Source organism: Aegilops tauschii, chromosome 1, assembly GCF_002575655.3.
Source record: "Aegilops tauschii subsp. strangulata cultivar AL8/78 chromosome 1, Aet v6.0, whole genome shotgun sequence".
Classification (NCBI taxonomy): domain Eukaryota; kingdom Viridiplantae; phylum Streptophyta; class Magnoliopsida; order Poales; family Poaceae; genus Aegilops; species Aegilops tauschii.
In genome coordinates this window covers 359980713-359994348 of record NC_053035.3, presented here as the reverse complement: position 1 = coordinate 359994348, position 13636 = coordinate 359980713, and the positions used below count along the sequence as shown (strand labels likewise).

At 47.8% G+C, this 13636-nt stretch overlaps 1 protein-coding gene across 1 annotated transcript; it reads left to right on the top strand.

The window, feature by feature from the left end:
* The first annotated feature begins 9237 nt into the window (after positions 1 to 9237).
* On the top strand, positions 9238 to 11101 carry LOC109780066 (WAT1-related protein At5g07050). Its single transcript, XM_020338654.4, has 4 exons — positions 9238 to 9972; positions 10062 to 10220; positions 10319 to 10470; positions 10566 to 11101. Exons 1-4 carry the CDS (start codon positions 9325 to 9327, stop codon positions 10825 to 10827), a joined length of 1221 nt encoding a protein of 406 aa, XP_020194243.1. The 5' UTR covers positions 9238 to 9324; the 3' UTR covers positions 10828 to 11101.
* The last annotated feature ends 2535 nt before the right edge of the window (positions 11102 to 13636 follow it).

The window sequence follows — 13636 nt, the reverse complement described above, 5'->3', positions numbered from 1 at the left end:
ATTCAACAAAAATAGACCACTCATCAAGGGTGCATGACCATAAAAGATATTACTCATATAAATAGAACAACCATTATTCTCGGATTTAAATGAATAACCGTCTCGCATTAAACAAGATCCAGATATAATGTTCGTGCTCAACGCTGGCACCAAATACAATTATTCAGGTCTAAAACTAATCCCGACAGTAGATGTAGAGGTAGCGTGCCGATGACGATCACATCGACTTTGGAACCATTTCCCACGCGCATCGTCACCTCGTCCTTAGTCAATCTTCGTTTAATCCGTAGCCCCTGTTTCGAGTTGCAAATATGAGCAACAGAACCAGTATCAAATACCCAGGAGCTACTAGGAGAATTAGTAAGGTACACATCAATAACATGTATATCAAATATACCTTTCACTTTGCCATCCTTCTTATCTGCCAAATACTTGGGGCAGTTCCGCTTCCAGTGACCAGTCCCTTTGCAGTAGAAGCACTCAGTCTCAGGCTTAGGTCCAGACTTGGGCTTCTTCCCTTGAGGAGCAACTTTCTTGTTGTTCTTCTTGAAGTTCCTCTTCTTCCCTTTGCCCTTTTTCTTGAAACTAATGGTCTTGTTAACCATCAACACTTGATACTCCTTCTTGATTTCTACCTCCGCGGCCTTTAGCATCGCGAAGAGCTCGGGAATTGTCTTTTCCATCCCTTGCATATTATAGTTCATCATGAAGCCTTTATAGCTTGGTGGCAGTGATTGAAGAACTCTGTCAATAACACTATCATCAGGAAGATTAACTCCCAGCTGAGTCAAGTGGTTATGGTACCCAGACATTCTGAGTATGTGTTCACTGACAGAACTATTATCCTCCATCTTGCAGCTATAGAACTTGTTGGAGACTTCATATCTCTCAACTCGGGCATTTGCTTGAAATATTAACTTCTATTCCTGGAATATCTCATATGCTCCATGACGTTCAAAACGTCTTTGAAGTCCCGATTCTAAGCCGTAAAGCACGGCACACCGAACTATTGAGTAGTCATCAGCTTTTCTCTACCAGACGTTCATAGCGTCCGGAGTTGCTCCTGCAGCGGGTCTTGCACCTAGCGGTGCTTCCAAGACATAATTCTTCTGTGCAGCAACGAGGATAATCCTCAAGTTATGGACCCAGTCCGTGTAGTTGCTACCATAATCTTTCAACTTAGCTTTCTCTAGGAATGCATTAAAATTCAAGGGAACGGTAGCACGGGCCATTGATCTACAACAACATAGATATGCAAAAACTATCAGGTACTAAGTTCATGATAAATTAAAGTTCAATTAATCATATTACTTAAGAACTCCCACTTAGATAGACATCCCTCTAGTCATCTAAATGATTACGCGATCCATATCAACTAAACCATGTCCGATCATCACGTGAGATGGAGTAGTTTTCAATGGTGAACATCACTATGTTGATCATATCTACTATATGATTCACGTTCGACCTTTCGGTCTCGGTGTTCCGAGGCCATATCTGCATATGCTAGGCTCATCAAGTTTAACCCGAGTATTCTGCACGTGCAAAACTGGCTTGCACCCGTTGTATGTGAACGTAGAGCTTATCACACCCGATCATCATGTGGTGTCTCGGCACGACGAACTGTAGCAACGGTGCATACTCAGGGAGAACACTTATACCTTGAAATTTAGTGAGGGATCATCTTATAATTCTACCGCCGTACTAAGCAAAATAAGATGCATAAAGGATAAACATCACATGCAATCAAAATATGTGACATGATATGGCCATCATCATCTTGTGCCTTTGATCTCCATATCCAAAGCACCGTCATGATCTCCATCGTCACCGGATTAACACCTTGATCTCCATCGTAGCATCGTTGTCGTCTCGCCAACTATTGCTTCCACAACTATCGCTACCGCTTAGTGATAAATTAAAGCAATTACATGGCGATTGCATTTCGTACAATAAAGCGACAACCATAAGGCTCCTGCCAGTTGCCGATAAGTTTTACAAAACATGATCATCTCATACAACAATTTATATCTCATCACGTCTTGACCATATCACATCACAACATGCCCTGCAAAAACAAGTTAGACGTCCTCTACTTTGTTGTTGCAAGTTTTACGTGGCTGCTGCGGGCTTCTAGCAAGAACCGTTCTTACCTACGCATCAAAACCACAACGATTTTTCGTCAAGTGTGTTTTTTTAACCTTCAACAAGGACCGGCCGTACTCAAACTCGATTCAACTAAAGTTGGAGAAACAGACACCGGCTAGCCACCTGTGTGCGAAGCACGTCGGTAGAACCAGTCTCATGAATGCGGTCATGTAATGTCGGTCCGGGCCGCTTCATCCAACAATACCGCCGAATCAAAGTAAAACGTTGGTGGTAAGAAGTATGACTATTATTGCCCACAACTCTTTGTGTTCTACTCGTGCAAATCATCTACGCATAGACCTGGCTCGGATGCCACTGTTGGGTAACGTAGCATGCAATTTCAAAAAAAAACCTACGATCACGCAAGATCTATCTAGGAGATGCATAGCAACGAGACGGGGAGACTGTGTCCATGTACCCTCGTAGACCGAAAGCGTAAGCGTTATGTTAACGCGGTTGATGTAGTCGAACGTCTTCACGATCCAACCGATCCAAGTACCGAACGTACGGCACCTCCTTGTTCAGCACATGTTTAGCTCGATGATGTCCCTCGAGCTCTTGATCTAGTAGAGGGTCGAAGGAGAGTTCCGTCGGCACGACGGAGTGGCGACGGTGTTGCTGATGTGATCCGCGCAGGGCTTCGCCTAAGCACTACGACGCTATGACCGGAGGAGTAAACTGTGGAGGGGGCACCGCACACGGTTAAGAAACAACTGTTGTCCCTTTGGGGTGCCCCCTGCCCACGTATATAAAGGTGGGGGGAAGGAGGAGGCCGGCCCAAGGGGGGCACCAAGGGGGGAGGGGTCCTACTAGGACTCCGCTCCTAGTAGGATTCGCCCCCCCCCCTTTCCTTCCAACGGAGAGGGGGAAAGGGGAAACGAGGGAGAAGGAGAAGGAAAGAGGGGGGCCGTGCCCCCTCCCCTGGTCCAGGTCGGATTTGGCAAGGGGGGGCGCCACCTCCCGTGTCCTACCTCCTCTCCTCCACTATGGCCCAATAGGCCCATTAACTTTCCCGGGGGCTTTCGGTAGCCTCCCGGTACTCCGATAAATCCCCGAACCTTATCAGAACCATTCCGATGTCCGTATATAACCTTCCAATATATCAATCTTTACCTCTCGACCATTTCGAGACTCCTCGTCATGTCCGTGATCTCATCCGGGACTCCGAACAACCTTCGGTCACCAAAACACATAACTCATAATACAAATCGTCATCGAACGTTAAGCGTGCGGACCCTACGGATTCGAGAACTATGTAGACATGACCGAGACACATCTCCGATCAATAAGCAATAGCGAAACCTGGATGCCCATATTGGCTCCTACATATTCTATGAAGATCTTTATCGGTCAAACCACATAACAACATACGTTATTCCCTTTGTCATCGGTATGTTACTTGCCCGAGATTCGATCGTCGGTATCCTCATACCTAGTTCAATCTCGTTACCGGCAAGTATCTTTACTCGTTCCGTAATGCATCATCCCGTAACTAACTCATTAGTTACATTGCTTGCAAGGCTTATAGTGATGTGCATTACCGAGAGGGCCCAGAGATACCTCTCCGATACAGAGAGTGACAGATCCTAATCTTGATCTATGCCAACTCAAAAAACACCTTCGGAGACACCTGTAGAGCATCTTTATAATCACCCAGTTACGTTGTGACGTTTGATAGCACACAAAGTGTTCCTCCGGTATTCGGGAGTTGCATAAGCTCATAGTCAGAGGAATATGTATAAGTCATGAAGAAAGCAATAGCAATAAAACTTAATGATCATTATGCTAAGCTAACGGATGGGTCTTGCCCATCACATCATTCTCTAATGATGTGATCACGTTCATCAAATGACAACACATGTCTATGGTTAGGAAACTTAACCATCTTTGATTAACGAGCTAGTCAAGTAGAGGCACACTAGGGACACTCTGTTTGTCTATGTATTCATACATGTACTAAGTTTCCGGTTAATACAATTCTAGCTCTAATAATAAACATTTATCATGATATAAGGAAATATAAATAACAACTTTATTATTGCCTCTAGGGCATATTTCCTTCAACTTCCACTGCCAAACTTCACTCACATCTCTCCTAAGCGGGGAGCTTAATTTGGACCGTCATCTAAAAATGCAAGAACTGGATAATTGTACACGACGACAAGCGAACGCAAAGATCCCTTAACCATCCCGGGCTTGCGCCACCACACTCGATCCAACTGCCCTTGTCTTGATCATCTTGAGCACACATGCACAATATACTTAACGACCATGCCCCCAATTCAGGTTTCTTGATAAAAAAAAGCATAGACTCTCCACCCTTTAATGTGATCTTAGCTGAGGCCTCAAACATGGCCAATACCTAGTCAAGCACCGCTTGATTTTCTCTCACCCTCGAAAGGCCTGAGTTCATTCTAGAGGCTCACAACCACTTTATATGCAAGGCATCGTTAAGAGCTTTGAGATTCTAAATCCTAAGACTCCCACATTCCACCGTTGCGCATACCATCTTCCAAGCGTCCAGGCCTTGCCGCCTCTAGCATGATCCAAGCCCGCCCAAAGGAATCCACTCTGAAGTTTGTTGATGGCTTTCAGCGCCCAAAGGCGGCAGAACCAAGTCGAGCATGTGGTGAATCCCCATGGAAGAAATGCATGCATTGAGCAACATGATCCAAGGTCCCTTGGCAATAAACCCCTACTTCTATCGTGATATTTCTCATGAACTCTTTGAGAATATTGTTTTCACACATTTTGTTTTGATAGCTAGGTCTGAGTACTAGAAAGCTCGGTTTGTAGAACTTGGTGTGAAAAATGTCAAAATTTGGGTTTAAAATATCTAAAATTCATGATATCTCACTATGTTTGTGCTTGAAAGGTTGTGGGCGAACTTTTGAAAGGAAAACCTATTTATTTTGAAAAAAAAATATGGAGAAACAGAAAGAAAAGGGAATCACAATACTATGGATAGTGATTCAATCAAATCGGCTCATGGTTTGCACCATACGGAGGAGTGCCAACAATATGTAAACTTCTTTCCACATATGGTTTGACCTATAGAGATTCCTATGTTATTCAAACTATAGCCAAACTATCTAAATTCATGAGTTTGATTATAAACCAAAGTAGAAGCCGGTGATCAATAACAATTTGCAAGCCCCGTCACTACCTTCGCACATTTCTACGGAAAAGGCACAATACATTTTAAATTCTAGGATTGTAGAAACATCCCTACAAAAAGAAAAAAAATACAAGAGAGTTACAGGGGGATCCATTGTCTTCAACCTCTTGAACGAGTGGATACGACACGCTGCCACCGCTCCCTGCCAGAGCCGACCAAACCTTTTTTGTGACAAACGGGAAGTCATCAACACCTCAACCCTAATGGACCAACGACACCACAGAATTGAAGCCATCGTTGGAATCATATAAGATCGCCGGCCGAGGCATTCGAGCACTGCCCATATCCAGCCCCCTCCACCATCAAGACGAAGAAAGGAGGCAGAGCATCACATCATAGTCATCACTAAAACATCCACCAACCTCCAGATCGACGCCAGAGCAACCAACCGAAGCGCTATCACCACCACTCGAACCAGTGCATAGGCACCAATTGCACCTGCATAAACCGCCAGATCCAAACAGATCCATCGGGACCAAATCTTCACAAGCCCACCGTTGTTGTTAGAAGCACCGCCAGGGAGGGGACTAGGCGGGGCATTATTTCGTCTTCACGGTGCCATCGCCACTGCCTCCTCGCCCTAAACATGACACAAACACAAAACTCTTAGCACAAACGGAGCAGGATCCCTCCTGTGAGCAAGAGGGTGGGGTCCACCATGCTTCCAAGGCTCCAACATCGGAGGCAAGGCGGACCGGCGGGCGGCACCGACGGGAGTGGGAAAAACCTAGTCCAGACGAAGAGGGTATGAGACTTCTTTAGTCTAATGTTTACTTTTCACTAACATTTACAAGCCCCACCACTACGTTTGCACTAATGTTTACTTTTGACGCTAGTAACATTTACAAGCCATATCACTACATTTGCACTAATGTTTACTTTTCACTAACATTTACAAACCCCACACTACATTTGCACCGATATGCTTGTATCCCCTGCAAGCACAACACAAATGATTTGCAATCCATTTGCTCGAGCCTACTACACTATTTTTGGTGTAAATAAATTATTAAAGGATGTCGACGTACCCTTTGAATCGAACCGTGTAAATGGATTCCGCAGATATATATTATTTTCCATATGCGTGTGGCGTGTGTTTGCGCCATATCTCACATATCGAATCCAAGCTGGAATTTTGTCCCATCAAATTAGACACGATCGATATCTGCCCTGAAAATCCTGAAGGCGGTTCCCATATAAAGTATATCTGCATGCACGTCTGATGGGCACATGCAACTACCAGGAAGGCATCGAATGCGTGCTCCGTCAGCACCGATCGAATCTGACGTGCTCAATATCTAGCTGGGTATCTAGGTACGTAGGACACAGAACTTGTTCATTTCCAACATCTGCGCGCCGGGGAAGATCCATTTCATTTCTGTTTCTTACTTTTCTCGCGAGTGGCGAATAATAAACGCAGCTGTTGCGACGAAAGAGCATATTAGTTCGACAACAGATATAGATTTTTTTTCGAACACAATACAGATGCAGACACACCCACGTATGTGCATACACTCACCTCTATAAACGCGCACACACCATATTCCTATGAGCACCTTCGAAAGACTGATCTGGCACACCATCTTGAGATTGACAAAGGCCACAGACGCCTTCATAGTCGTCGGGAACATCTTCTCGAACTGAACGCACATTGACAGAAGGTCTGGAACAAATCCAAAAAAATGCGAGTATCAATGTCAAATTTAAGACTTGGATTTTGGTGGGCTGAGAATGTCACTGTCCTTCTGACTATCCAGCCATAGATTGGTTCGTGATGACATATATAGATTAAGAGTACTCATAGATGAACTACATGCCGTATATATGCATGCATGCCGTCATGCCGTATATATTCGTGGAGGAATCCTAATGGTTTTGTCAATTTCTGCGAAGCCAAGTGATGTGGGGACAATACACGGCTGCGAGAGGAATTTTCAAGCGGGACTGTGAGGCTCAAGGATAAAATTGTGGCCCTGCATACCTGGGCTGGGCATGCATGCGGTTGTAGGCTTGTAGCCGCTGCATATGGATGCAGAGATTTACACTTGCAAGTGTGAGGAGTATTATACTGATCTTTCGGTGCAACTTTTGGCGCCAAGAACCCTGCAAATTGCCTCGGATGAATATAATCGCCGTCGCGCGAACTTTATCCGTTGCAGATACGTGTTGTTAAATAGTGCTGGTCGTGCATGCTTATCAGCCACATATGTAGCTTCCACGCTGGCTGGAACAGCCATCGCATCGCATCGTAGATAACACGTCACACGTCCACTTGTGTATTGTTTCTCAAGTTGATGCATGAGTGCTCGCACCGTGCTACTTTGAGCTCCAGTGCATGCTTTGTGGCCCTTGGGGTCTTCCAAATATGCAGCCTCGTAGTGTTAATCGACAATGCAATTTAAAGAAACACTCGCAATAACAGACATGATGATTTCTACATCCAGCAGTGTTCCTGAGTGTTCCTGTTGCCGCTACATGCTTTCTCTGTTGATTTTCCAAGCTGTCTCAGCCTGTCACCGGCCGTGTCAGCAGCTTCTGCCTTCAATTGGTTTTTTTCTCGTGTCACGCAGACGCTGACAAAAGGCGCGCGAGCGGGGGAACCGCTGTGTCGCCTGCTCATGCAGCCGGGCCAATGCCGCGCAGACACGGGAGCAAACGGCAAAGCCTCGCGGGCGGCGGCGTCACGGCGCACCAGCTGAGCCCACATCACCCGCCACTCGACTCCGCCTCACTAATTCACGAAACCGGCTCTCGACGCGAGCGGTGATTCGGTGCCCGGCCGGGCTCATCCGCCATCTCCGACCGGGTATGAACAGTAAATACAAAATAGTTCAAAACCTTTAAATTCTTTTGGCATCAAAGATGATCGAATGCGAGATGTGTGTGTAATGTTTCAAGCAGTTTGGACATCCGGACATCCGGGGACCTCCTTGCGCACCTGAGCATCTTCGAAGCCAAATAATTTCTTTAAATTTCTTACTATTATTTTTTAATTTATTGTTCATCGAGTGCAGATGAACCCAAGCTCAAACTTGAATTATCGGCTCTCACCCGATTTTATAGATAAAGCACATAAACAATACACGACGAGAAGAATACAAGGTAGTGAGGGAGCTCTCGTACACAGAAAATCCCAGGATAACCGATCAAGACATACACACATGATTATTGCCGGAAACAAAAAAACAGGAGGGACTGAAGACTACGCCACCCCCACTCCCTATGACGCCTAAGCTCCATGACAACACCCTCAGAAGGGATAACGACGCAAAGTGTCATTGCTGTCGGGTCCAAATAGATAGGGTCTTCACCCCGGAATCCTGGCACGAAGAGGAGAACCCAATGATGCCCACGGGCGTCGCCATCGCTAGCGTTGAAGCACGGGGCTTTTACCCAGCAGCTCACCCATGACAGCAAGAGGCCCTTAGGACAACCGCGATGAGCACATACCTCCATATCCGGATCTGGACCCCGTCACTGCCAACGACAGAGAACATTACCGAGACACCCGTGCTATACCCCTCGTCGCCCCACGACCAAGAGGCATAGTCACCGCCGCCGCCATGAAGCCCGCGGGAGAGCGAAACATGGGGACCACCATCCGGGGCCGCCGCCCCGGCATCCAAGCCTCGAGACCCTGCCAACCATGCACATCACGACAACCATGGATAAGTTCACCGGCCCGATCAACGGATCCATCTTCTTCTATTCAAGCACAGTAGCAAAGAACTAGCTACTCACAATACACCAGTGGCACGCGAGCACCCGCACCAGTGTGGGAATAAGAGCATCCATGCAGCGAGCGAAGCCGCCGACCGGCGCCGGCCCCGCCACCTACGTAAGCTCCGGCCCCCACAACCCCGGGGAACGGCTATAAATACGAGCCCGCGCCGCTTGTATTCCCTCAGGCGAAGGAGCAACGGGCACACACCACACCACTCCTCCACTCCACTCAACTCCACTCCCCGGCAGCACTTCACGTACCTAGCCAGCCAGCAATGGCGATGCAGCAGGGAGGCGGCGGCGGCGAGGGGGAGACGCTGATGCAGCGGTGCAAGCCGTACGTGGCGATGATCTCGCTGCAGTTCGGGTACGCCGGGATGAACGTGATCACCAAGGTGTCGCTGAACCACGGCATGAGCCACTACGTGCTGGTGGTGTACCGCCACGCCTTCGCCACCCTCTCCATCGCGCCCTTCGCGCTCTTCCTGGAGCGCGGCAAGGCCCGCCCGCCGCGGATGACCCCCCTCGTCTTCCTCAACATCTTCCTCCTCGCCCTCATGGGCCCCGTCATCGACCAGAACTTCTACTACGCGGGGCTCAAGTACACATCGCCCACCTTCTCCTGCGCCATGAGCAACATGCTCCCCGCCATGACCTTCGTCATGGCGGTCATCTTCCGGATGGAAAAGGTGGACCTCAAGAAGCCCAGGTGCATGGCCAAGGTGGCCGGCACGCTCGTCACGGTGGCCGGCGCCATGCTCATGACGCTCTACAAGGGCCGCGCCGTGGAGATGATCTGGTCCAGGCACGCGCACCTCCCCGGCCCGCACCAGGACGCCGCCGCCGCCGCCAAGGACTGGTTCAAGGGGTCCATATTCCTCATCATCGCCACCCTCGCATGGGCCTCCCTCTTCATCCTCCAGGTCTATATATATAGCTAGCTCGCTTCCCTCCCGTCCATGCAACCATGCATGAACTGAAAATCCTAACAGTTGGTGTTTCGTGCATGCAGGGCCCGACGCTGACGAGGTACAACGCGCCGCTGACCCTGACGACGCTCATCTGCTTCGTGGGCACCCTGCAGGCCATCGTGGTCACCTTGGCCATGGAGCATACCACCGACGTCTGGAAGATCGGCTTCGACATGAACCTCCTCGCCGCCGCCTACGCCGTAAGCCTCACAGGCCATACTAGCACCATCAGATCGAGACAATAATTAAACATGGCATGGTACTGATCATGAATCTCTGTGAATATGTATGTGTGCAGGGTATCGTGACGTCTAGCCTTGCCTACTACGTGCAAGGGCTGGTGATCCAGAGCCGAGGCCCGGTGTTCGCCTCGGCCTTCAGCCCGCTCATGATGATCGTGGTGGCCATCATGGGCTCTTTCATCCTCGCCGAGAACATCTACCTCGGAGGGTACGTGCATCAATCCTCGTCTCCATGATATGAATCACCATGAGAGACAAGATCGAGCAAATAGTCAGTACATTCTTGCTGTTTGATATTTTCAGGATCATCGGGTCCGTGCTGATCGTGGCCGGGCTCTACTCGGTGCTCTGGGGGAAGCACAAGGAGGACGTGGAGAAGAAGGAGATCGAGGCGACGGAGATCCCCGTGGCGATCAAGGGCGTCGAGGGCAACGGCAGGATCATGGACATGGTCGAGCTGGACGAGGTGGAGCTGGAGAAAGCCCAGGCCAACGGCAAGGCGGTCACCATCTCGGTGCCTGCCGGCGCCGGGGAAGCCGGCATGCAGCGCGACGACGAGAACTGATCGATGGAGCAAGAGATAGGTGGATCTTGATGCTGTGGTGGTGTGGTGGTCTAGTGCTCTGAGCAGTGGTGGTAGTAACAGTAAGAGTATAACTGGTCTTCCTGGTGACGAACCTGGTAAAACATATGCTGTGAGGGAGAGCTTTGTAACGTCTCTAGCTAATTAAGCCGATGCTTTCTGTCTGTGGTAGCCTGTCTTATCTATCTGCATCTCTTGTATCAGCTACCCCCTTGGGAAGTTAATTATGACATATGAACCATGATTATGCATGCCATACCTCAGCTAGCTCTTCCAATCCTATATGAGGAAAGTGCTTGATCATGTCAGGCTATCCTGCTTCCTAACTCCTCGCCTAGTGCACAAAAGGAATCATAGTCTTTGGGCTCACATGACTGATTGGACGTGGGATTTGTGGGCAGGCAGGCAGGCAGCACTCCTCAAACTCCGAAAGAGAAATAACCATATCTCTTTCTGCATTTCCCATATCTTTTCAATTCTACATATTTGTCAAATGTGCGTTTTCGCTACGTAATCGTTCGGATGCGGCGGTTGGCGCATAGCCGTATGTATCTTACATTATTCATGAACTTTACCCCCATTGCATCTTGAGAGGTTAGTTAAGATAATGCTCCCACCATACATGTGATGTATGTGCTAGTGATTCCGAGAACCCTCTGTCTTAAGTAATTGGCAACTATGGCCTTAAAGAACCAGGATTGATTAACTGGTGACGGGAGCCAGGAATAAACATTCCCCCGGAAAAGAAAAGCATGGAATCCTACCTAGCGCGCACTCGCAAAGATTCAGTGTCAAGTCTTAAACCAGCATGAATCTCCTTTAGCCGGGAATAAAGATTCGAATCCGAGGTCCCATCCCCGGGCAAGTTGGTGCCCCAAAGCCCCGGGGCCAGGAACAAGAACAGTTATCTGAATCATGTGCCCCCTGCCTGCCTGCCTCCTCCTCCTCCACCACCTTTCTCATGCTCCGTCTTTTCGCGGTGTCGATCCTGGGCACGGCATGGCGGACCCGGTCGATCGATGAGCCCTCGTAGGTCCCCTCCCTCCACCTCCCTGGCTTCCATTGCCTTGGGGGGAATAACAGGTTGCAGATGAGACTGAGATGTGCCAATGCAAGTTAATGGATTCTACATCACTGGCTACTTGGAAACCGAAAAACACGTGTCGCGCTGCAAATTGTCCAAGGTTATGGGTACATATCACTCCTTGTCCTGGCTCTAGTTAATCATGTTTTAGACAGATCATTACCTAAACAACAACAACAACAACAACAACAACAACAACAACAACAATAACAGTACATATAATGGCAAGTTTTTAATCACGCAACATGTCATGATTGATCGACATAGCGTCTTGGGAAGACATTGCAAGACGACAAATAAAATGCGTGCTCAAATTGTTGGAAAACGCATTGGCTATGCCTACACATGCAAGATACGTTTCAAATTGTAATTCTGCTTTATTAGCTCCTTTTTTCAGCTAGGACAGCACCAAAAAACGCACGCTTGTGACTTATCTGACCACTTAGCGTGTAAGATGCTTGCTCCAGTTGGTTTTACGAGTAGACGATTAGCGAGTCTCCGAGCTTATCCCCCTGTAATCAGCCAGGGAAAGTGCTCATACCGAACATCGGTCGACGTCTTGGAATAACCGAAAGCCTTCTATGTGCAGAGAAGCAATGCGTAGCATAAAGCCAACCACACTCATAAATTAGTGTTTCTACACTCAGCCCACACGCAGCAATTCGCTTAATCTCCGAAAACCAATGAAACTCGCTGTATGGCAAGTAGGTAACCTCAGCAGAATGCTAAAAACAGGGGCAGAAATGCTAATAGAATAAAGAGAGTAGGCCGTGATCTTACTAAGATACCTTGTTCCAAACCAGAAAATGATACGGCATGGGCATAAAAATAAGAGTGAATTGTCAGATGGTGATATGCCAAAGGCCAAACCATGTCACCCCCCTCAAATTGCAAATATACGATACCCATAAACCCGAATCGCCTTCTTGGTTTTTGTCTCTTGATATCCTGATATGTTGTAAACAGGCATCATGGGTGCTCTAAACAGCATGTATGTATGGTGTATCATAAGCTCCAGCACAGGTTCAGAGGTGAAAAAAATTGTGGCCCCATCTATAATTGAGATATCCGTATCACCCGGAGCCAATAAAAGAAGAGATTCATAGATGACCAAGCCAACATTCAACCAAGGATAGAAACAAATTGTCACAATTGGTGGAACTTTTGTACTTTAACCAACACCTGATTTTTAACACGCCAAGTAACATCAAGAACCCTCGTGATTTAACTTTGCGAAAAATTACCAGAACAGCTTATGCTCAGTGCTTTAACTAACATGTAAAGCACTTTCTGTTGAGTATTTGTCGATATTAACGCCACCGTCGACTTCTTGGGCACCCGAGGCAGTGAGATCACCGATTTTCTGCTCATCCGACTCGGTATTCACCGTCAATAGTTCTATGTGAAGCGGCAGCAGACTCCCTATTGGTTTTATTTCCATGTTATACCTGAACTATGGTGTGAACTAGTTGTTCATGTTACATATTGTGTGTTACACTTTGGTTTGCTGCTGGTGTGAAATAAACCTGAAATTTGTTACATCCTGTGTGTCGCAGTACGGTTCAAGACCTACACGCCACAAAAAATCCCCCCCCCCCCCCCCCCCCCCGCACCCCCTGGTAACATCACCACTGTCTTTTAGAAAAGTCAGTCAGTAGGTAGTTCAGGCGCGTCGTCTTGCGAGGGAAGGAGTAATTTCTTCCACTT